The 25,963-nt window shown below is 46.9% G+C and overlaps 1 protein-coding gene across 4 annotated transcripts in view; it reads right to left on the reverse strand.

The window, feature by feature from the left end:
• Positions 1 to 25,963, reverse strand: part of ERI3 (ERI1 exoribonuclease family member 3) — a 129,522-nt gene that overhangs the window by 70,284 nt on the left and 33,275 nt on the right. For all 4 annotated transcript variants that reach the window (XR_010029024.1, XM_063165959.1, XM_063165961.1 and 1 more), the window contains exon 6: positions 7,255 to 7,327. Coding sequence is in view for 3 of the 4 variants with exons in the window: in XM_063165959.1 (XP_063022029.1) it covers positions 7,255 to 7,327 (73 nt within the window). In the remaining variant the exon portion in view is untranslated. The remainder of the gene's footprint in view (positions 1 to 7,254; positions 7,328 to 25,963) is intronic.

Genomic DNA, 25,963 nt, shown 5'->3' on the forward strand with positions numbered 1-25,963 from the left:
TCGTGGATGGCTGCTGTGCTCCAGCCCCGGAGCAGGAGGGCTCCTCTGACCGTGCCAGAGGTGCTGCATTCCCCAGGATGCTTCCCCTGCATTCCCAGCCTTGTGTTGTTCGTGCTGTCTGTGCTCCCCAAGCCAGGAGCCCTCGAGAGTGCTCTCACTGCAAGGAACAGAGCGGCCAGAGCTGTGCGGGACTGACGGGCAAAGATCATCATGACAGAAGAAACAACCATGATCAGCTGGCCTGACCTGCACAGGCCACAGCACTGCCCCAAATTCCTGTCTGAACCACAGCTGGTGTTTTTAGGAAAAAAGCTTTCCCTCCTGAGCTGGATTATCCACCACAGCCCTCGGTAAGTTGTTCCAACGGTTAATTACCCCACACTTAAAGATCTGCACCTGAATTACCTTGCTTTGGCTTCCAGGAACAATAACTGCTTATGCTTTTGTCTGCTTCCATGAAGGAACCTCTTGTCACATCTCCCTTTAGATATTTGGCAACTACAGCCCTTACCCTTCTCTGGTACCCTAAATGGCTCCCAGGGTTGTTACTGCATGGCGAGTGCTCCTCAGGTCTTGCAGTTCTCATCCAGTCTTCAAGTTTCTAGAATTCTTTCTGATGCAGATGGGATCCCAACATCCCACTGGTCAAATCAAACCCAAAGAAAAAAATTATCCAGCCCCTTTGCTCCTCCTCACCATTGCCTGTTTATAAATCCAACAGCAGCCAGCTTCTAGATGCAGTATCTGCACATGTTATCGAAAATAATTTTTATGTTTTCTTTCAGGGCATTGACAAAAGTGTTAAATACAAGAGGTCTGAGAAATAGATCCCTGTGGGACACCACTAGGAAGACATGCACTCCACGATGATTATCCATTTACAATTAAATGCTAGGAGCTGTCAGTTTGCTCTTTCTTAATCAATGTAATGTGTGCCATGTTGATTTTGTATCACTCTTGTTTCTTAATCAAAATGTCATAAGGTACCAAGTCAAATGCCTTCTAGAAGTATATTACATTGACATGGTTACCTTTATCAACCAAACATGTATTCTCATAAAAAAAATATCAAGTTAGTTTGAAAAAGATCTAGTTTCCATAAATCCACATTGATTGGCATTATATCACCCTCTTTTCATTCTTTATTAATCAACTATGATATCTGGCTTTTCATTACTTTGCCCAGAATTAATGTCAAGATGATAGGGCTATAATTACTTCATCGGTCATCCCATTTGCCCTTCTAAATTACTGGTACAACATTAGCTTTCTTCAGTCCTCTAGAACTTCCCCCATGTTCAAAGACTTATTAATAGTCCAGGGCATCTCAGCCAGCTCTTTAAAGCTCCTGTAACCAGCTATGCAAAATGCCAACCAATTCACCACTCGGCTTTTATCAGAAAATTGTGTTGTAACAGCAAACCTCTTGCTCAGCAATATGGCAACCTCTGCCTTTCTGTAAATACAGAGCAAAGTATTTATTAAACACAGTCATTTTGTTGTTATAAGCAATTCCTTCCATTTCCTTCCAACTGTGAACCAGTGCCATTCCACAGATACTTTCCTCATCTCTCTCAAAGAGAAATCCTTATTTCCCTAGCGCTGGAGTCACACTTCTCCTTGTGTTTCCTTTCACAACCTCTCCCATTTCTGCCCTCTAAGACTTTCCAAAGCCAAGAGCTTCACTGATGGGGCGAGGAACCAAGCAAGCCCAGGTGCCACTGAAGGAAGGTTTGACAGGGTGTCAGAACAGGCACCCATGCTACAAACCAGCAAACCCTGGGCCCAGTTCTTCACAGTTAGGAGGCAACATTTATTCATGTGCTTGATGCTGTGGTCATAAAGCACTTTGCCTGAGGAGTCTTCCTCTGGCATTTCCAATCTTACCAGGCATTTTATATTCCCTGCAGCCAGTAACTCAATAAACAGGAAATTGGTAACAATCACTCTAAGTCCTCAAGAAGTTAGACCCCACAAAAACAACTTCCAAATATATGGGTTAACACATAAACCATTTCTCACCCATTTCAATGATCTTCGTCTGAAGCACTCAAGACACTTCAGCACCAAGTGCCTGAGAAGTACTCAGAGCCCTTCCTCCCACCCCAAAGGCAGAAGGAATTGTTAATTCAGAGGAGAGACAGAAAGCTGTTAGCAAATCTTTGTTTGTTCAAGATGTGTTTATTTCTAGTAGCCAAATATTAACAAAAACATCCTATTACATGCTTCCTCTGACAGATTTCACAATGCAAGTAGGTGACCTTAAAATATTTGTGGATGTGTATTAACAGTTCACTTCCAAACAGGAATATCTGCAGATCAGTAAAGGCTGGCCCTGGAAAAGGCCAGCTCTGTGCACAGCCACAGCACCCAGCACTGTGCTCCCCAAGGCTCTGTCAAGCCTGTTTCATCATGCCCAGAGATGGAAAGCTGCATTCCTCCACACACATCATTCAGCTCTTACCTTTCATAGAAACTCCCCTGAATTTCAGGAGGATGTCAAACTAAGACCAGTCTTCTCTCACTCCTAAAGCAGCCACTATTACTGTATCTAAAGACATGCTGTACCCTCTGGACAGAAATCAAAGATGGTCAAAGATGCCAGGACAGCTGTGTGGAGAAAGGGACAGCTCTGTGATGGGTATGAAGATTGTCTTCTTAAACAAAAAATAAAATAAATATAATTTGAGAAACAAGAAATAAAGCAAACCCTTAGTGGATATATAAACTGCTCCTCTTATCTTTTAACTGCAAAACATCCAGAGAATAAATGGAAGACCAGGAAAGATAGTGTACACATGTTAAGAATTCCACAAGCCAGTTCTAGAGTCACAGAGCCCACAAGTGCCTTTGTGCAAGCCCTCCAACAAGTTTTGCTGTACTGAAAAAGACAATTGAGCAAGAATATGATTGAGGTCTCAAATCAAGAGTAACACCATGAAGAAGAACTAGAAACACATGTTCTTCCACACAATGCAAGACCTAGGTCAAAGAAAATAATCTGACAATAGGTTTAAAAGAAACAAAGGGACCTGCATCTTCACACAATGTATGAGTAAACAGAGGATAATTGATGCATAATTAAATAGCAAGAGTCATTGCCACAGGATGCTGTAGAAACTGAAAGCATGAGCAGATTCAGAAAAGGGTGTACAAGTTTCTGGTAGACAGACTTTGCTAGATACAGTGGTCCAGGGACAGCTCTCAGTTCTTGAGGGGACAATTGCTGGGAATCAGAGAAAGCTGACTCAAGCCATGCTCTCCCTGTTACACCTGCGAGCATCAGCTACTGGCCTCTGCCATAAAGATCATCTGGGTTACGTATCTGGTCTGGCCATTTTGATACCCTTATCATCTTTCTAACATCCTTCTTGCACAAGCTCATTGTAAGAAAATCTATCTTCACCTCTCTTCTTTCACCTCCTCCCTCTTTTAAACCACTCTTCCTTCAGCGATATGCTCCCAGCCCAATGGTGCTCCTATAACTCCTACTGCCTGCTGGGTTTCCCACTCCCAGGCTCTTGGATGCCCTGTGACTGCAGGCACTGTGTCCTCAGCCAAGCACAGTACTGGTTCCAGCCCCGGGGTGAGGATTCATCACGGGACCAACCATGCTGCTAACTCTAGTGGGACCTGGAAAACAAGCCACAGAGGCTCCTCAAAGTGCAGAGGGAGCACAAATGAGAGTTGATCCTTGTGTTAGAATAAGCAGCAATGGGTTTACCCAGGCTACCTGAGGATACTCTCAGGGCAGCACCTTGGTTGCAGCTTGCTAGCTGCAGCAGTTTTCCTTTTTGCATAAATCCTGACCCATGGCCTCCTGCTTTCTGCACACATTATTCCACTGTGCCCCTCTCCCCTGACATGAAGCCCTCTCTGTTATTTCCACCCTGAGCATCCAGCTCCAGTGATGTAGCTCAGGTTCTGCACCTCAATCCTAACCCACGGGGCCTCTGCAGATCAACGTGACAGGTCCCTACGGAGAACTGGCAGATGGGATGGTGGCTCTCTATTGAGATGGTTTAGGGGGATATCTGAAATGTTGCAGCATTCCAAGAAAGCCTCCTCTGCTTTCTGCTGCCCTCCCACAAGGCTGAGCTAATCGAAGTGAAGAACATGATAAACTCTGTGCCCCGAGTCAGCTCTACACTGACAGTTCACCAGAGATACGAGATCGCTCAGTGACATTAAAAATGTCAGCAAACACCGACCAGGCTTGACAGAAGGGATGCATTAGCAGGCTGGGGGGGCACAGGGCAAGGTAAAACTTCAGCAAATGTGGTCAAGTGCACAGGCAGCTTTCCTCCCCCCATCTCCCCCACAGAAGGCTTTTTTACAGATCCCAAGGCACTGTGGCCAGCACTGCAGCAGTCAGATGTGGAGCTCACCACCACCTGAATGGCCAGATCAATTCAACAACGTTTGCCTGAGGCAAAGTAATCATGACAGCTACTGGGGGCAATTCCTGTCTCCAGCTTGCCCAAGAGGCAGGTCTTGGAAACTGTGAAAGCTGCCTGCAGGCACAAAGTTCTCACTTCAACTGCTCCTGCAGCACAGCAGTGGAAAGGGACGTTTACTGGCAAATGAACTCTGAGAAAGACTCTCTCACCATTGCAGGAAGAAGAGCTGCTGAGCTCTGGAGCATCCCATGCTCTGGAAGAGGGAGTCCAGACAAGGACTGTTTTTTAAAATGATACAAAACAAGAAACAAAGAGGACTGGAAGCTGGTGTGTGTGCCTTGGCAGAGGAATCTGGAACCTATTTTGTTGCTGCTGTAATACACACAGGTACACAAACTTGTCTGTGTGTAACCCTACTTCAGCACTGCCTGGTAGTTGCAGCAGGAGCTCCCTATTTCAGACAGGTCCTCTTGTTATCACTGCTCATAAGCAAAGACTCAAAGAAGATCCAGCAGGTGCCGGTGGGGCCATCCTTCAGGAGACTGCTCTCTGTCATATGTGCCTGTTTTCTTGAGATCTGAAACATTCACGTCTCTGCATTTTTTGTGACCTAGAAATCATCAGTTTCACACTGCAAGTCCCACCCACCCTCCAACACCTTCGCTTACTTCATGGATCAGGTCGGAGGCAGATTCAGCCTAGGAGGTATTTCTAGGTCAGGAATGTGCCAGAAGGAGGGGAAAAGGGCCACCTGAGCTATGCAGGAACAAATGGAGGGGCTAGTTACCTGTCCACTCCTATCTGTCTCACACTGGGAGCTCATTCAATAGAGACTGAGTCTCCACTGGGTCCATCTGTTTCAACAGAATTAGTTACCTAGGCAGGCAATTCTCTCTTGTGAAAACACACAGGCAGTTGCCCCACAAGCACCTGAAAGCAGTGCATGGCATAGAAGGATCACCACTCCAGGGTAAGTCCAAGGAGAAGCAGCTCTTAGCCACAAGACAGGAGAGGCCCCTGCTCTTCTCTGCAACATGGGTCACTTCCCAGAGGGACACAGGGTCCCTGGAACCATTCTGTGTTCAGAGGGTGTCAGGTATTATAGTGTCAGAAAATCTTCATTGTTTTTAAGGGACTAGAGCGGCTGGAAGAAGACCAACATTTCTCTCTCACATCCCCTTTCCTGCACAATCTGAAGGAGGTTGAAGCTTTACTTTCCAAGTAACACATCTGCAGAGGAGGACAACACAACCCACGTGCCCCCATCCTACATGCTCAGGGAGCTGGATAGAGGAACATTTCACTGTAACAACTTCCCTCCTGCTCCTGCCTTTAGCTCTGTGCTTGGGACTTCATGGATGCTTAGCAGCCCTCAGCTTAGTATCACAGTATTTGCTGACATGCAGTACATGAATGCTCACCTTGAATAAGAGACACTTGTCTGGACATCTACATAATGAGGAATCCCAGCTCCTAACACACTAAATCCAGAAGCCTTGAACTATGGGAAAGTGCCATAAGTCATTCATCCAGAGGCCCAGAGGAGGAGCATGGCTGGATCAACCTACTTCTTAGCAAACATCACAGTACACAGGGATTTTTTATTTTTTTAGTATTATTATTCTGCAGCCATCAACCTGCTGGTTATATAGCTGCTATCCATTCACCGGAAGTTTAGTGAACTTCAAATGGCGATCATTAATGGTCACTGAACTGCAGAATGCCCCAATGTGCTTTCAGATTTCATTTACCAAGGACCAGCAATCAGCCAAAAGATTTGCTCTGACAGCAGGGAAATACAAGACCCTTTGACAAGTTCAGCCAGGAATGTGCTGCCAGCATCCCTTGTTAAGTTCATGTTCTACCCTATTTGACGGAACAGATCATGCAAATTGTCCTTCTGCGGCCGCTCAGCCTGTCACTCACGCTTCCATTTAAAACAATAAATAAATAAAAGAACAAAAGAAAAGCCCACAAGAACAACGAGCTGTTTATAAGAAAATTCCCTTACTGAGACCCTTAATTACCAGGAAAAGGCATAGAAACCCAAATAAAGCACTAAATTGGGTGGGGGAAGGGAATCTTACTCATCTAAAGGTTTAACCAGGAGGGCCAACCCGATTTCTCTTGTGCACAGACTGCAGCCTCCTCCCTCACCCTGCTCCTGCTTGTAATCACACTTGTTCTTTCCTTCCCACTTTGGATTGTGACTTATGGCATCACCATGTTTTTCTGTGCAGATGTACAGCTGTGCCAGGAGTCCTTGTGGATGCACAGCATGCTGCTCCTTAACCACCCAGTGAAGGCGTGCAGCAAAAGACAAGGCACCAGACAGTACTCAGTCCAAGGCATTTTGCTTAGCAAAGTGATCACTGATCTCTTAGGTGGATGTGCTGCTGAGACAGCTCCCTTTCCCCATGCCACAAAGAGAAATGCTGATTTTTACACTGGAGTATTTCCACATTTATTAACCGGAATTTCATCTGACGGGAACCATGCTCCTAGGAGCTTTATATGGCTGCAAAACAAAACAAAGTCAGCAATACTGGTGACAACAGAACCTTCACTGAAAAGGGGTCTCACAGTGTCCCAATATTATGCAGACATTGCACTGTGCCTGCCACAATGGGATTCTCCCCAGCTGCAGAACACATCCCATCAAGTACAGTAAGACTCTATTAGAGGAGATACAATAGGGAGCTGGAGGACTCGCTCAGCCCAGCTTCTGAGAAAATAACTCATTTCAATGCAAAACAGCAGTAGTTATTAGACACCTCCTTAAAGAGGAAAAGTGAAGGACAAGGGAAGGAGGGAGACAGGGAGATAGGAACCATGGCAGTTTGCACAGAAGTACCTTTTTCAGATTAATCCACTGTTTGAAGTAATCAGCAACCGGCAGCCCTAAGTACTGGCATTGTCCTGGTAACCTGTAAGAGAGAAGAGAGAGCAAGTTTGATTTAATCAGTGCCTTGACAACACAAACTCTGTTTTCTTAAGTGCATTTTGTTCAGAGATGGAAAAGACTCTCAAGTCTGCTGTAACATCATGCTGCACATCAGAAACACTATAGCTCTTGGCAAAAAAATCTCATGGGAGTACAGCTTGGCTTAAGACTTACACACATCCAGGCTGCTGAAACCTTTTAGACTAAACACTTTGAACAGTTGTGTACTGAGCAGCACTCAGCTCTTCTCCACAATGGCTAACACACAAACACAACTGGAGTATCCAGGCTCTCCTTGGCTAAGTAAACCCATCACAAATCCCTGCAAAACCATCCTGCTCTGCCAGCAGCTTACAGGGCAGACAGGACTGACAATTCACCTGTCATGCCCTGGTGCTTCTCCGTTTGGCCTTTATGGTTAAAACATCAAAAGGGAGGGAAGGAGGCACCAAAGCATTCATTTTTCGGACAGCAATGCTGTAGGGCTAAGAAACCAGAGGCTGTTTTCCAAGCAGGTGATTGGAAGAAGAGAGCAGACACAACTCTTAGATACAAGGTGGTGCACACTGTCTCACTAGGGATGTGAGCACAGCAGCCAGAGCTGTGAGCACACATATTGATTCTCCCCCTTCCTACAGCAATCTGACGGAACAGGGCTCAAAACAAAACAGCACCAGTAAGGGACAGCAGCAGCTCAGGAAAGCTGCTTCTCCCACTCTGTGCCCATCCCAGTGTGTTTGCAGGGGAGTGAGGATGAGCCCCTCAGCTGGGGAACGCTGAGTCGCAAACCGTGTGGCTCCAGCCAAGCTGTGCAGGGACATGAGTTATGGGAGTATTTCCTGGCCACTTTGATCTGATCAAGAGTAATTGATGGATCTTGTTCATTCACATACTGCTGAGCATGCCTGGGGCACTGGTCACAGGATCTTTAAGTGAAGCAAAGGAACATCCCAAATAAATATGTCAACTAAATAAATGACTAAATTAGCGCTGTTTGTGCATGTTAAAAGTCACAACCCCAGGAATCAGCTTGCGCAAACAGAGAGGGTGGGGAATCTCCCAACTTCCTCAGGCACATGGGGGCTGTAGGAGGAGATTGTAGGGGAGGAGAAAAAGCTACAAGTGCCAGCATCAGCTGATCAAACATCCGAACACAGACCACCATGTCCAGGGCAAAGTCTTCTCTTGCTCTCCAAGGAGGAAAGCATTAATAGCCCAGACTAGCCTTCAGACTCAAGACTGAAGTGCAGGAAAAAGCTCTGGTGAGAAGTGGACACAAGGTAAACACCCCAAGGGGCACCATCAGTATCCCAGGCAGCACCTGAGTGGTCAGCCCAGCTCCAAACCCTTTGGTGAACAGAGAAGCATCTCTCCAGGCATTTCCCCACGTAAGGAGATGAAGGAGCAACACAGATAATGCACTTGCAGATACTGTAAGACCCAGGGTAGTGCAGTACCAGAGCAGTCTGGTCTTGGTGACTCCTCCGTTTTGAGGCAAAGAAAAGGAAGGAAGCTGGGGAGCATATCCAGAGCAATCTCCTGGGAATATGTTGCCAACAGAGCCAGCACACACTGGGACCACCTGTGTACTACCTTTGCCCTTCTCAGGCTAACAAAGTAATAGACTTCCTATGCCAAAGTCAAATGCCTGGTTCTGAGATGTACATGTGATGATTCAGGACCAATCACTTAAGTCATACAAACACATTTGAATAAGAATGTCCAGAGGAATTTCTTTGAAAATAGGAAGGCTGTCAAAAGATGGAGCATGCAAGGAGCAGGGCCATGGCATTTGCAGGGCAAGCAGTGCAAGTTGACAGCACAGTCCCATCCCTGGGCAGAGGTCATCTGACACCACTGTGCTGAAATGAAGCACCTGGAGTCACTCTTCACAATTGCACACTGCCACACAAACAGCAGCCTGGCCCGTGCACTTTACAGCCATTACACAGATGTCCATGATGTCCCTTAGTCAAACAGACCCAACCAGCCCCAAGCAGCATGCTGAGAAAGCTGTTTCTCCAGGAAAGCTGCTTTTTGCTGGTGCCCAAATCAAGAATCACAAGAAAAGGAACCACCTGAAACAAACAATTGGTCTAAATATAGGCACTTGATTAGCTCAACCTCTTTCAGTCTGCTCACATTTAGCTCGAGAAGATGATAACAGAAGTTAGCAAAAGGTATGTTACAAAAAATTAGTTTCTCCTCCAAACCCAAGAGGCTTTCATTAATACAGGTCTCAGCCTAGCTCCAGTTAGAAGAAAAATTATCCATTTACCTAACTTCTGGATAGGGCCCAGAAGAAGTGAGAGCAGCATTGTTCTTGTTAGCCACAGGAATTGACAGCAAACCACCCACTGCAACGAATGACATCTAAAGCACTGCCATCCCTGTGGGACCAAAAGGCCCAGCAAACTGGACAGTCTGGTTCCATTTTCACCCTGAGACTGATGGCAGTGTGCCCTGGGCGCTGGACAGTGGGTCTTTAATTGGAGAAAATAAATGCTCCAAATAAATATGTCAACTAAATAAATGGCACATTTTTGCAAACAAGTAACAACCCCAGAAACTGCCTGTGAAGCTGTGTGACCTCAGGACATTCCCCCTCCCCCTACAAGCTTGTGCTCCCCTCATTCCTTGTCAGCAGCAGAGGGGCTTCAAGTTTTTCAAGCACCAGGAGACCAACATTCATGTTATAACCTGGGCGAGCTGTCAGCAGCACAGACCAAAACATAAGTCCATGCCTGAGCTGAAAGATGCAGTCCTGGTGGCTCCAGGCCACTGGGGTCACAGCCACTGAGCAAGGATTAGCAAAGGATTGCTATATGGGTCTGGTCTAGTCTGAACATACAGCACTCCAGGCACAGGGAACCAGGGGCTTTCACTGCACAGAACCCAGGTTTCCTGGTAACCATGGGGAGGAAAATACCCCTGCAAAATCTTTTCCTCAGCTCCAAGAAATCCCTGCAGTGCTCCCCCCTACTCTTCAGCCTCGAGACCAGACAGGAGTTTCTCTATCATCTTTTCCAGGCTGGACTGAATAAGGCACATCTGTGGCTGTCCTGGGGAACAGAAGTACTATGGGCTGCAAGGAAGTGTGTCTATTTATCAGACCCACCATTCACTTGAGTATTCACTTATTCGAAAAATAAGCTTTTATGCTCAGTCTGGCTTCTTGCTCTTGTCAGAGCCAAACTTGCTCACTGAGGACAGCTTTGCTTTAGCAGAGAACTCAGGATTTGGCCCTCCCTCAGGTAAGGGAGAAATGATGGCACATTTTGCTGCCCCATCAGCCAAACTGCATTTAGTACAGAGAAACTTGAAAGTGGCTGTGGGATTTTTCAGCCTCCAAGGCAACTCTGGTGCTCTGTCCTCCCAGAAGCAAAGATGGGAGCTCATAACTTCTGCCTGCTCCCAAAATGCAGATCACCTTTGCTCAGAAGAGCAAGTGACATCAGGTAGCACACTGTCCTCCATCAGCTAAGCACATCTAAGTCCTTCTTAGGCCATGGTCAGCAGTGGCAACTCTGCACCATTTTCAGAGAGCTTTCACCACCCCAGGCTCAGATTTCCATCCAGCCCTGCCTCAGCACCCTGCAGGGTAAATGGAGCCTGGAGATGAACGGGATGCAAATAGGAGGTGAGGTGACATGGCTGCATTTCTGCTGTTGAAGCCAGCTCTCTCCAAGGCAGCAAGAAGCGCACAGCTCGGCGGTGATAAACGGCCTTGCTTTAGTTATCACTTTCCTTAAGTTAAGGAGAGCAGCCTGGTGATGGATGGGCTGGAATTCGGTTATCAGGGAAGGCTGTCAGCCAGAGTTGCCTATCTCCACACACATTTAGCAGGGCGTCATTATGCGATGGCATGGAGTTAAAATATGACCAAGGGTACTGAAAGAAAAAGAACAAGATTAAAAAAAAAAAAAAAAAGGCAAATTGAGCAACAATAAAGGAGCATGAGGCAAGAACGTTATCATACTAGTGACACCTTTTATCTCAGTCTGGTTAGCTAAAGCAGGGCACAAATTGGTCCTTCCTCCACTATTGTATCCTCTTGTACAAACAGAGGCAGATAAAATGTGTCACCAGTGCGATAGCATATCAATTTAACCCTAATTATCTAGAGGGTCAAACGAAGAAATAGGGGTTTCTCGTTTCAACAGGTCCCTCCATCTCTGCTCAGAGCCAACACATTAATATGGAAGGGGGAGGGGCAGCCATAATTGATTTCCGTCACTCAGGTGGTTCTGGCGTATAAAAAATTAATGCTTGATTCTCCCAACTAATCAGAGCTGGTTAACGTCCATCTGCTTCTGGGTTCAGGATGTCAGGAGACAAAGAAATTGGGCCACTTGCTACACACAGGGTGTATTGATATTGAGGCAGTTAAAAGAACAAGTTCCTCCATGGGAAGATAAAGGGACATTAAATCTTGGGGTTTATAGACCTGATCTTAACCTTCCAAAAAAATCCATTCCCTGGAGACCTTGCATTGTAAGAGATGCAGAACATTTTAATTGTGTCCTGGCCAACACGTGGGCATTGGGCTGCAAAGGAGAGCAATGGCAGGCTCCTGCCCTGGAAATGCTTCACTGATGAAGGAAGCTGCTTGGATGCTGAAGCAACAACAGCACCATGGTGAAAGAGAGGAGCTGTCAAACCACCTCAGCTGGGCCCCTTCATTCAAAGCAGGGCTGGTCAACACTCTGGACCACACAGCTCAGAGGTGCTCCTCTGTTTTGATGTAGAGTGGCATGTCTGCCCAGCCAAGAGGAAAGCTTAGGTGTCCTCTCCCAACAGCATGAGCTAGCAAGGGAATAACAGCCTATGCACCTGAACTGATTTAGCAGAGAAATGGCACTGCAACAGGCAAAGCTGCACCTTCTGCACTTAACCTGCACTTACATGAGATGGGGCCAAGCTAGGAATTAAAGCAGTTTAGGTAGGTCCATACTCTCCCAAAGAGGCAGCTGCAGACTGCTGACCCACAGTGACAAACCAGGAGGTCTCTGTCAGGGTGATGTCACAGCACCCACACACAGTAGAGTGGCCCACGCACAAAGAACAGCCCAAGCCACACCACAACCTACAAAAACTGAAGCATGCTGACATACACCTCCACAAAAATCCCCAAACCCCAACCCCCTCATCCCAGTAATTCAGGTTAGACTGGGGTTACTTTCCTGTGTATCCGGAAGCTTTGGCAGGGAGGTGCTGGAGTCACTTTGCCACTTAGTGCAAACATGTTTCTGTCCAAAATGAAGTACAAACCCTGTGCCAGACCTCTGGCTCCCCACTCACAACTTCTCAGTTCCACAGACCAGCCAAGAGGCAGAGGAGCCCACCTGCTCTTGCTTTTCACCAGATAAGCCCTCAGAAGCACACACAGTGCCATCCCTCTCTACCCCCCATCAGTGCCGGACAAACCACATCTGCCTGGCTGTTCTTAAAATTCACAAGCAGTAGCTGTGGAAAGACAGTACATCTGGAGAGGGTCTGAAAAGCCCTGGCTTTCACAGAAACCCTGAGACAGGTCCCATCTCCCTCCCTCTTTGCTTTCCTTCCACCCTCTTAGTTCTCTCAACCACCCCCAGACTTGTCACAGTGCAACAAGCCTATGAGCCACACATCAGCTTTAAATATCAGCGTGCATGAAGCAGGGACATGAGAGCAGGGAAGTGGGAACAGACAGAGCAAGCCTCCATCGCCTGTCAGGTAACACTAATGAATTTCAACACCAGCAGCCATTGCCTCAGACGGGCTGGTGAGAGGAGACAGAGTTACAGTGAGAAGCCTTTGCAGGAGCAGCCTGCCTTTTTTCAAAGCCCCCTCTGTTAATAAATGTCATTGTTGAGCAGGCTGCAGCAGTCCTCAAGCCAGGACGGTGTGGGCTCAGGGAGAGACAGGCAACTGACAGCACTCAGGATGCCTGGGCAGCACAGCCTTTTCTTCTACTGCTTCCCCAGACAAGAGCCAGGAAAAGGAATAAGACAGGTCATTGCTATTGGCATAAAGCTGTGTTCCATTAAGGCCCCAGTTCCCAAATAAAAAACCTCCACAAGGAGCCACAAGCGCAACCCCAACACTCTCCAGTCCCGTTCACTGGGATGGGTGGATGGATGGAGGCTCTACAGCAACCAGTCCTGGAATGGGCAGAGGGATGCAGAGACACCCAGCCACACTGCCTGCACTCCTGACAGCAGCAAAGGGTTACAGAGCAGTCGGTCCCTTTGCTAACACAAATGCATTCCTGAGGCAGCACAGGGAGAAGCATCCAGCACAGGGCACTGTACGGCAGCCGCACCGATGCACAACATGAAGGTCAACGCAAGTCTTCTTTACAAATGTCAACCTGTCATCTCTGGATATTAATGAGGGCTGACCAGCAGCTAAAATGCATCCATGCTCCATTAGTAATAAGAGAGACACAATGCAGGAGAAGAGCACACACCATGGCACATGGAGGCACCAGTGGGTCTGCAGGGCCTGAGGAGGTGTGGTGATGCACAACATAACTCAGGCGACTCCAGATGCCCAGGAAGGAAAGCAGTTTCATACAAACCCCTTCACTGGAGTGTGCGTTATCTTTTTCCATCAACCTTTAATTGGATTAGTGTAATGAGGCCAAAAACACAGGCTAAGCAGCAAGGCTAATACCTGGCACTTCCAGATCTTTTCTTTTTCTGTGATGCCAATTCTGGACAGACCTGCATTCTCCCTCTACCAGACAAATTCCTGCCTAGGAAGCCTAAAAGGCAAACTGCAAGCCTTAACATTCGAGACTCAGTAGCATTGGCTGAAATATCTGAACACCCATCATATGCTAACAGTGTGATCCCTATGCTCTAAATTTTTGCTGGGTACTAAGAAATTTGAGAGAACCTCAAGACCCTTGCTTTCCAAGCCACTAGCCAGTGAATGGAAAAGGGTGTTAGCCTTTTGCAGCCAGAGCAATGTATACACTAGGGACATAATTCTGCCACAAAAAGCACATAGGGCAAGTGGCTCGTTGTGACTCGCTCGTCCTGCAAAGCACTGTGTGCCTTCCACTGCCATCAACCTTAATGAAACATGAAGGCATTTAACACCAAGTGAGATCTGGCCCTTTTATGAGTATCTGTCTGTGCATCAGCAAGATGCTGGCAGAGATGCTATCTCAACATTAAAAGCAAGGCTGTAACACAGCAGGTATTCAGCCTCCAACAGAAGATGTTCATCAACAATTGCACACACATGATGCTACAATAAATCTATGTGCTACTTCTTAACAGCTTCTCTTAAAAAGATTCATAGCTCTATTTACTGGGCCTGATTCCGCTGCTAGGCATGTGGGAGTAAATCTAGAGTAACTCTACCTGGAGTTTGTAAACAGACAGGGATAGTAGTATCAGAACTGAGCTTCTTGATTTTTAAATAAGTACTTAATTACCATGCAGGAAACCAGAGCTTGCTGGCTCCATGGTTCAGCTGAGATTAGAAGTGAAGCAGGAGGAAGATTTGCACTACTCCAGATTGGTGGAGGGATAGAGCAAATGCTCTCACTATCCCTTCCAGACATGGAGAACAACTAGGTGGACTTCCCTTTGACATCAGAAATGCATGACACTGCTCCCAAGAAAAGAGGAACTGCAAAGTCTCCAAGGCTGAGGTTGCCTCCCCAGCCTTGGGAACCTGACCTTATGAAAAACCCCTACAAACAGATTTTTACACATAACCTTGGTGTGAGAGTCTGTCTGCTTACTAAACATGACATTATACAGCATCTTATGAAGAGAAGCATACAAAATTGCACACTGTGTTCTCAGTGAAAGTCATGCATCACGACCACAGGCTGCAGCAGGTGAACGTCCAATTTGTCATCAGGAAAAACTCTTCACCATGCAGGTATAAAGCTCTAGAACAGATTGGTGGCAAAATCTCCTCCCCTGGAGACATTCAAACTCATCTGCAGAAGAGCCAGAGCAACGCAATCTAAGTTTGAAGTTAGCTCTACTTTGAACAGGTGGCTGGATTAGAAATCTCTATTTAAATTATTCTGTGAATCATGCTCCAGCAGATCCTGATTACACATAGCATGTGTCCTCTCTCTGTCTATACAGTCTGTTAATAAGCCTTTCATACAGACACTAATGTAGTAATCACCTGGTTCTCTGCATACCAGCTGCTTTAAGAGGGTGCATTCAGACTCCTGCTGCAGAACACTGTAATTATGCACTGAGTAAGGGAATATATCTGATGAAATGGATGTACCTATCATGTCTAAGCCCTCTTAAAACCAAAACATGCAGAAAAACTAAGTTAAAATTAAATATTATTCTCCTCCCACTGTACAAATCCCACTGCAGAAGTATTTCTTCCCCAGGAAACGTGAACACACAAGACCTAGAGCCAAGGTGCTCCTCTAAACTAAGAAGACATGTCCTGTGCCGGGCCTTCCTTAGATCTGCTCTCCGACAGGCAGGAGGAAACCTTGCCTCTCCCAAGCCTGGTCTGTCTGGACCATTTAGCAAATAAACTCTTCAGGACAAGGGCTTCTCTGCTATGACTCATAAACTGTTTAGTGCCTAATGGTAAAGCCTATAGACGCTTAACATAATACAATCATGTCACTTAAAGGCCATTAGTCTCCAGTCTGAACAGCACTTTTCCAGTCGCAGCGGGGACCTGCCAGCCCAGCAAAGCAGGATAAGGGACGTGGGTGGTCAGTCAGGTCACTGGACTTGCAGACACCTAATATGAAACCCCAAGCAAGACAGAGGCTAGCCAGAAAGCATGGGGGAAAGCCATGGTAGCTCTAGCAATCAAAAGTTTTGTCTTTTGTGCCTTCTTGAATCACTCGAATCAGCTGAAAACCTGTCTGCCAGGTCTGTCTCCACCTTCAGCCATGGCTGTACCACTTGCATGGGGAAGAGCCCCTCATCCACACAGGGAGCCTCCAGCCTTCTGCACCACCTCTCTTTCCACTCACTGAAGTAGACCATTTATCTACAAGAAAAGATGCCATTCTGTTTTGTGACTCTGTTTGAACACCTCTTCTTTCCTGGCATCATCTCTGTCTTCTTCTGGCACCACATCACCCAGTTCTATTCTCTCAACTGACTTCTGAGATTGCTTCTTCTTCCCACTCCCCACTAAGGGGAAGAGAGAAATCCTAATAGGAGTCAGTGGGATGGGGTAAACTGCTTTTCTGTGCCCTGTGATGATACACAACCCAAAACTGCATGCACAGCAGCTTCATGGGCTCTCATGCTGTCAGCACTGGGGAGACCGGCACACTGGGTGACAGGGTCTGAGCACAGGTTTCTGTGCAAATTACACAGGCACAGAAAAACACAAAAAAACACAAAACAAGTTTGTGCTTTCCTCGTGGGGAAGAGACCGCTCCCACCTCCAAGCACAAGCTGCCATTAGTATTTGCTTCGCCGGAGAGAAGGAGCAGCGAATCCTCCAGAGCAAAGGACAAGTGCAGCAATTAGGATGCAGGGGCTGCGGGAGCTGTTTAACAGCACGACCCAGAGGTCAGTGCCGCCGACTCCCAGCCCTGCATAAATATTGTATGAGCTGGGGAGAGGGGCTGTCACGGCCACCCTCAGCGCCAGCCCTCCCCCATCCATCGCCACTCTGCGTCCTGCTAGATACGCCAGCAACATTATTTACAGATGTGACAGTCAGGAAAATCACTTTAGTAACTAAGGGAATGGGAATGAAGACTGCACACTAGAGCAGGCGCCTGGGAGCAGGCTCCCATCCGCACCTCCTGCCTCCCCTTACAGCCCTGCCAAACCACACGGCCTGCTCTCAAACTGAAATACCACCAGGAACAAGGAGGGGAGGGGAGGCTGTGAGCTCCCTCTCAAAGCTTGCCCAGGGGTTTGATTATCAATGCTGCTGAAGGACACTTCAGCCAGCAGCTGCCTTCCAGTTTCCTATCAGTATCTCTGCTAGACCCGCCCTTTGGAGGGAGCTTTATATCATTATAATGAGAGGCTTTAGAGGGAGCTTCCCTCAGACCCTGTGCAGACCTGCAGAAGGGTCCCCACTCCAACACAGCCACAGGGGCTCATCCCTACAGAAACTCTCCCAGATGCTCTATTTGGTACCAGCCACCTTCCTCACACGTGACCTGTTCACTCCTTATTCCCTGGAGGATTGTCTTCACCTGCAGCTTCAGTCACACTGAATGGCACCATCTCTACTGTATCTTGGAAGATCCTCATTCTTCTGCTCACTTTTTTTGCTGGACATGCCAGGTAACTGCACATTTGCTGTGATGCTCTGCACAAATACAAACCTATCTCAAATTTACCGAGACTGAAGGTTCCTGAGGACAAGGACATGGGCCATTCTCCAACTGTACCAGCAGCCCATGAATTCCTAGGGGCACACTGCTAATAAACATTACTGCCCAGGGCAACACATGAGAGCTGCAAGGTGGAAAATACAGCTTGGATGTGCTTCTGCCCATGACAGCTCTCCAGAATTTTTTTCATTGTTTTGTGTCTGGTTGCTGAATCCAGGGAAGGCAGAAGCCCTGTCTTAGAATTAGCAGCTTTTCTAGACTCACTGTGCAATTAACGGGCTTAATTATTGATGGCAAAGGCAGGGAAGGGAGGAAAGAAAGAGCCACTGAGGAAGGAACGATGTGGGGGTGGCAGGCGCCAAAGGTCTCCGAAGATCTTCCCTCAGCCTAGAGCACAGAAAGAGCCCCTAGCCGCTCTGCTGCTCCCACGGCCCTGCTCTAATGCTCCCTGACATCCCTCTGAAGACAGCGAGCTGTTTGCAGTCACCACCGTGATTTGTTAGTAATTATTTTCACGGTGTCACATTGCTGTCACTCTCTTAACAAAGAGACAGGCAGCCCGAGGCTGCCTGCAAGAAAGAACCAACAGAGAAAAGCAATTGTCAGGCACCCAGGGATCCTCTTTGCTTCCTGGGTTTCACAACCAGAGCCCTTACCAGCTTCTGAAGCAACTTCTGAGGAGAAGTGGCAAGTCAGAACCATCTCCCATCCTGGTCACAGGAAGAGGAATTAATTACTTAGCACCTTCTCAATTTCACCTTACCTGTAAATCCAGTGCAAGACCCAGGTGCTTAGAGCCCCTTAAGCCAGCAATTTGCTTCAGGCCTGCAGCAAACGCAAAACAACTTCGGCAATTGATGACTTTCACTGCTCTCCTTGCAAGTCCCAATTTCTTTTTATGTGGTCTTGCCATTAGAACGTGCTTCCCAAACACAGCAATCCTGATGACAAACCCCTGCCTAAGTCTATCATCCTCACACATTAACCCTCCAGACTGTTCACACGTGCTCTTCCTACACCAGACTCATTAATTCCAACACACTGCTGTGCTCCACATGGCAGTAACATTTCACTTGGCATTTCACAATGCCAGAGGACCTCAGCAGCTTCATCACACCTGAAATACACAGCCTAATGGCTTGCTGCCTCTGTTTTCTCATACACAGCACAGTGACTTGACAAAGAACTTCCCTGCTTGAATCGCCTCCAGTCCATCCATCCATCCATCCATCCATCCATCCATCCATCCATCCATCCATCCATCCATCCATCCATCCATCCATCCATCCATCCATCCATCCATCCAACCTTTGGCTGACCTGTCAGTAAGTCCAAGGTAATCACTCCTTTCCCAGTAAACATGGTGCTTGCTTGGGCCCCCAAGGAATGGAGGCTACTTTGGCACCTGAAATGTCACACGAAATAAGGATATAGAGATGAAAGACTGAGACACCTGGCCAGACAACCTTTAAAGCACTCTTGAGCTTTGTGCAGAAATCAAGTGGGCTTCCTCCAGAGCTTTTCCAAGTCTGAACTACTCCCAGCTTGCGTTCTTCCTATGCCTGCTTATTGATGGTGCACGAGGGTCAGTCTCTGCAGCCGTGGGGAAACCTAGGTATTAATTCACCCTCTTAGGACAGGGAGAGCTTGGAAATATTAAGCCTCACAGTCTAAGGAAAACCTTCCTGCAATTAACTGCATGGAAGAGCTCTGACTCAGAGGGCAGCTCCTTTTCAGGGGTCCTTTTAATAACCAAGAAATGGCATATACATGCTGTGAGGAATTAGGATCACCATTGGGAAACTAAATGGTCCATAAAATGTAAAAATTCTCCTCAGAGCTGGGAGCATTGTGGGCTGGAGGAGAGGTCTTGGCAACCTCCCACCTGCCTACTCCATGCACCCGGTTTGCAGGGACGTGGCTCCAGGCAGGGATGAGGAACTGAACTCAGCTGGTGCCCAGGCACCTTGGGCACGCTGGACAACAGTCAGCACTGAGACCTAGTTCAACATGCACATGGAAAAACTGAAGCAAGGAAATTAGAGATGACCAAGATGCACCTACAGAGCAAAAATGAAGGGTGTTGCAGAGTGCCAGGCAGAGAGGAGGAGAAATCCTTGCTCCAAGAGAGGCAAAGCTGATAGGACCAAGGCAGGATGAAGTTCTGGGCAGTATGAGCTTCCCGGACACAGCCCTGCCAGGACACCACCTTGTTTCCTCTGTCTTCTTCCCACAGACTTCTCTATTCTGCTTTATTCCACTACCACCTCCACATGCCTCACATCATTGCTAACACCTGGTCCACATCAATGTCCGAGCATGTGACACTGCCTTTGGGGTGCCAGGCTGCTGATGGCAGCACCTGGGCCAAACATGGAAAAAGGTGACTCCAACATGAAATGGACTCAGCTCAAGAAGTTAGTCTGCAGCTCCGGTGTCCTCCCAAGTCCTGCACACACCTCATCATCCACTCCAGAGGATACAGAGTGTCACTGGACAAGGCACATGAGAATATGCTGGAGGGAAAATACCAGGGATGACCTCAAGATGGCCCAGTAGGTCTTTGCCAGCCAGGAGCTTCAGGAGGAAAAGGACTGAACCCATCCAGGAAAATGGCTCCCAACAGGAAACAAACATCCCAACAAAATAAAACATTTTCAAGAAAGCTATAGACTCACACAGCAGAGCAAGTGAAAGAGGAAGGATGCTGCTCCCAGGCTGGCAGTATTCTTCAAGCAGAGCTCTCTAGGCAAAGAAGCCATAAGCACATCTCTCCCAGCCAAGCCACTGAGAGGGCAGCACCAGTGCCAACACGCAACTGCTTTGCTCCAGCTGCAAAGTAAGAAGAGCTGGGATCCAAAGGAAGACAGCTGACATTTCAGACCCAGCATGAAGCACTAGGGCTGTCTAACACTAGAAAAATTAAGCTATTCTAAGAGAAAACAAACACTTTGTGGAACTAATCCTGTTTTTCACACATGCCACAAACAACAAAACTCAGACAGCAAACAGCCCTCCAGTGATTGTTCTCTGCAGTCCCAAGCCAACCAGCTTTTCAATTCCCCAAGGCACAGAATCACCACAATCCTGAACTGCTATTAGAGGGCTCTCATATAGACAGAGGCTAGGTACCCATTTACCAAGTACCCATTATAGATCCATTGATTTTGAAACCATTTTGCCTGAATTCACTGAAACCCTGGACACAGAATTCACCCTAGTGATTCCTGGTGCAGAGGGCATTATGGCTCCCTACTCTGTGAGCAGATGACATTGAGACCATTGATTTACATCCAGTTCAGTGTGACTGTTTTCAAACAGCTTGAGTTAAGTTACCCAGGGGTAGAAAATCTACCTTCTCCACTTATTACTCCATCCCAAAGGTTCAGTGCTGGAAATAAAGTACATGATGCCATGCCTGTCTCATTCTCCCCCAGACTGCAAATTTATTTGTAAATTTCTCCAGACTCTTTTCACGCTGTCTCCAACTTCTTTGGTCTTAATTCCCAGGAAGAAGAGTCCTGCTCCCCAAAGTGCACCAGGCACCACAGCTCAGTAAATCTGTAGCCACAACAGCCCTAATATGACAAATGTTTTTGCTATCATGTGCCAGATAAGGAACAGACCTGAAGGTGACAGTCCATTGCATGATGATCCCCACGCAAAGACTTAATGTCCAAAGCTTAACCCAAAGACATTCCCAGACATTTAGGACAATGTGACTTGCAGAAGCCCAAGCAACCAATTATTTCAAATAAAGACAAGAACAGGAGTCAGTCAGGGTAACTGGTACATAAGGATAACAAAAGTCAAGTCTGGTATATTCATTTTAAATAAGAGCGTACAGAGGGGTAATCTTAAAATTCAAAATTTTTTTTTTTTGCATAAGTGATATCATTTTCTTTAAAAACAAAAAGCTGGACTGCAGGGTCGCAGAAGTGAATGGGGTCAGTGCTATTCCCTGTAAGTGCTCACAAGGCTCCCTTGCTTAGCTCTGGCAAAGCACTTTAGGATGTAATTACATGAACAACTCCATCAGCAAAGCTGACTCAAAAGGTTCCTGACCCTGGATATTCAGTCCCATCCCTTCACTGTAGTTCACACCACACTCTTTGTTCAGCCAATGTAACCGTGTGAAGAGATACAGCATAGGCTTGTTCAGCAAAATGATCCCCACTAAAAAAGCACCACCAAGCTAATCTAAAGATCTTAGTTGTAAAGGAATTGTTTTATTAGCTTTAAATGCAGACGACTACATTATTTTTCAGTTACCAGATCTTTCTTGTTACTCTCAACTCTGAATATACCTCTTGCCCTGCTGCCACACAGCCAGCCCACCCCACACCTTCTCCTGCCCTTCCTCATGACTACCCAAGCGTTCCCACTCACTCCAGTCAGTGGCCACCTGCAATTTCCCTCTGAGGCAGAGGCTACCAACTCCCTCCTGGTCCTGGGATGAAGAACAGCATGTACAGAGGACACTAACACCAACAATTCTTTTCCATGCATGACCTTATTCTGATCTCAAAAAAGTCCAGGACAGAAGCCTGGAAAGAGCAACCCACCACCACATTTGGAGCTGGTCAGAGAAGACAAGCATCCTCCCAGCCTGTGTAACTTGCAAGAAAGAATTAAAACAGTAACACAAAATTAAGCAATGGTATAATTTACTGCTCAGAATTTACTAATATCCAACCTAGGAAGAGCACCAAGGGCTATAAACATTTCAAGACACTTCACTATGTTTTATCACTATATTAGAGAGCACTTGCCTTTTAACACTTATTTAAGAAAATAAAAAACTTCTTAGCAGTAGTTTCCTGTGAAGACATAAATTAGCAAGTTCTGATCAGCCACAGTAAGTGCAATTAAAGCATCTTCATGTCAGAGTTATATAGACCAAAGCCTACATGTCTTTTGGCTATGCTCAGTGCATTTACAGAACAATCCAAATCTGGAAGGAGAAGGATTAACAGATGCTTCTGACATTATGGTGCAGGTCTGAGACCTGGGACATAAGACTTCAGCTCTGCCTCTGCCTGCCTGCACAGCCACAGGCATCTCACTTAACCTCACCGTACTTCAACTCTGTATCTATGAACACATGGTAAAAATGCCTCTTTTGTTGCCAAGATTAATTCACATCGTGTTTAAGAGCCCACAAACTGGTTCCACACACAGGGGAAAGCAATTTGACATTTCAGCAGAGATAAACTACACTAAAGAGCTTATATTACAAGGGCTCAACTGTGGCAGATACTAAGTACCCTCTTTTCCACTAAACCCGTCTCCTGCAGTCAGCAGCTCCCTCAGCCCTTCAGAGGCACATTACCCTCACCACCCAATGCCACATCAATGCTATTTGCTTAATGACTAGTGTCAGTTCCAACCTAGGTGCAGAATGAGGTCCAAGCACTAAAGCAGACGACATCAGGTATCTGAATCCATCCCTGGAGCTGTTAAACTTGGACTATAGCTCCTTGCTACAGGCTAAAGGAATCCTCCCACTGAGCATGCAGAGGCCTGAGGACCGTGTGTCTAACGAGGCTGTATCCCCACTCATATTTTAGCTTGGCAGGTCTGGTGCTCCTTTCATCTTTTGCTTCAGGTAGCTCTCTTTAATTAATAACATTTCTGAGTCGACACAGGGAACTTTCCACCCAGAATGAATGGCCCTCTCTCATTAGAACCATGACTTGTCATGATGTATTCAAGAGCAGAAGTGTGATTCATTCCCTTGTCTGGGAATGAGGGGTGTTGCTGGGGGGTGGGGGGGAGCAGAGTCTCTGTAATGAGTGACTGATATTTGCTGAAGTTGATATGCGACTCTGTCGGCTTGAACTGCCTTGTCAGGACAAGCCTTCAAGAAAGGTGATGTTCCTACTCAAGAGGTTTTCCTCATTAAAGAAATTGCATCTTAACAAGAGGGAAGGGGAGGGCTGGCAGGAGAGCTGCTGTCTCCCCAACTCCAGCCTGATTCACACACACACCAAGAACTGAAAGCAGGTTGATCCGAGCACAGCCAGTAGAGGATCAGCGCTTCATTTAGGAGCCCTCTCACACAACGGACTCTCTCCAGCAGCAACCAAATCCCTCCAACAGGTGCACTTCTGGTGGTGCACCACACCCATAACAAAGCCTTTGGCAGCATGGCCGAGGACCTTGACTCATGCTAAATCTCCATAAGCCCTTCTCAGATGCTTGGTGTTCTGGGCACCCAGCTCCTTGTGACTAGTGCTCCCTGTTGTCTGAGGGAAAACAGACATATAGCTGTGTGTCTTCCAAGGAGGCTCCAAGTGCTCAAGAGCCATCAAGCCTTATTTCCTGAAGATCCCTGAGCCAAGCAGAAGCTTTACTGATCCTTTAGCAGCTGATATTACAACTTGAATCCTGCAGACTCAGCAGTGCCAGACACCATCAGCAGAGAGCAGTACCCTGACAATCACTATTTCTCTGGTCCTTTTGTTTGAGCTACACACATTGCAACTCCTGGCTTAGGCAGGGCTATTTCCCTACCTTATCCCTATATCCAACACCGACAGGCTTGAAGATTCCTCCTCCTTGTTACTGCCACTTCCCCACACCCACCCTGCTCCTCCCACTGTGTCTCCCTGGCTCCTACCAGTAGCACCTACTGGAAGCCCTCACAGTAGACAGAAGAGTTCAGAAGACACCATATCTCAGCTCTAGAACAGCACATGCAGATAGAAGCCAAACCAAAAGCCCAGGTCACTGCTGGAGAAGCCAGGAACAAAGCTGCATGGTTTACCAGCCAAGCTAAGGACAACGGAGGACAGGAACTCCAAACCACTCAAGATCTGGGTAAGAGGACTGCAGCTATGCAAGCAGTTGTCATTACTAAGGAAGCTGAGAAAAGAAAGAGCAGAGTTAGGAGTAAACTTGTCACAAGTGATGGCTCCTTAAGCCAGGAAGTGTTGCACTCACCTCAGTGTCCTCAATTCCTCTGGAACCCAGCCAGGTTTCTACCATGCAATGTTCCAACAACACTCCTCCAAAAGTGGACAAACAGCACCACCTCCCTTCCTGCTGCCTTTTGTGAGACCAGCGTGTGGTCTCAGCGTGGTAGCAAAGGGCATCAGCTACACCACATGTCTTGTAGGGAAGCATGAAGGGTTCCCTGGAATACCTCACAGATGTTCCACGTCTCTGAGGCTCTGCCTCCCTGTCTGAGCAGCCTTGTTTCAGCTCTCCGCTTTCTCTCTTTAAAAAGAGATGCTCAGTTCTGCTTTGCTAAACCCTATTTGGCAATGTGTCTAAACACACGCAAACTTAATTAGTTCAGGAGGGAGACTCGGCATTTGTGGTGACGGATAAAAGTAATGGGAAATGAGACAAGTCAGAGCTGGCAGGGAGTCCTCACTCCAGCCTCATCCACTGGCATGGTGCTAATCAGATGTGACGCTACACGCTGCAGCACCCAATCGGCGACGGAGCAGCGCGATGTGCTACTCACCAGGCAGCTGCAGCCAGACTCCCACTATCCATGTGCTTGGAAACACAGAATGCATTTTCTGCTTTGCCCTGAAGACGCTTCAGGATTGAATTCTGAAGTTAATGGTTTAAAAAAAAAATTTAAAAGGAAGAGGGAGAAATGAACCACTCTCAACAACCTCATGGCCAGGAGTGGAGTCTTCTTTTCCAGCTGAGTAGTGAGGGACAATCCATGCGAGAGACCACTGCAAACGGTGAATAGTGTATCTCCACTCCAGAACAGCGTGTCCCTCTGAGCCAGCTCACCTCACAACCCCTATGGCCCACCACTAATGGGACTCCTCTTTACCTCTATTTGCCCGCTGTAGAGCTCTGAAGAAAAAAAAAAAAAAAAGCCACCCAACACATCCAGGTTGCTCTTTCCATATGAACACCAAGTTAGGATATCATTACCTGGGAATCTTGTCAGCCCACTGTGAAAGGGACGGAAAGATGGGCTTGGAGCAAAGACAACTGTTTCTCACAACCATCAACAAAGTGGTAAATTGGACTCACAATAGCAATACAGGAGTAAAGAACAGAGAAAATACAATACATGAGAAACCGAAGTTTAGTGCAGCAACTGTGCTGGTCTCTAACAGACACTTAAACATGATATATAATCAAAAATAACTGACTCCTAATTTAAGCAACTAACACTGGAACTTAAAATATATATGAGCTCTGGACACAGCCTGAGCAAAGACCGAGATTCTAACTCAAAAATTCAAATACCACCCCTCTGTCTCTGTCTGGAGGCAATTTCTCAGCACCACTAGTGCTTGTGCTGAGCTTTGGACCCCATATTTCATGTTTCACTAATTACAC

The sequence above is a fragment of the Melospiza melodia genome, chromosome 11 (assembly GCF_035770615.1).
Source record: "Melospiza melodia melodia isolate bMelMel2 chromosome 11, bMelMel2.pri, whole genome shotgun sequence".
Lineage (NCBI taxonomy): Eukaryota > Metazoa > Chordata > Aves > Passeriformes > Passerellidae > Melospiza > Melospiza melodia.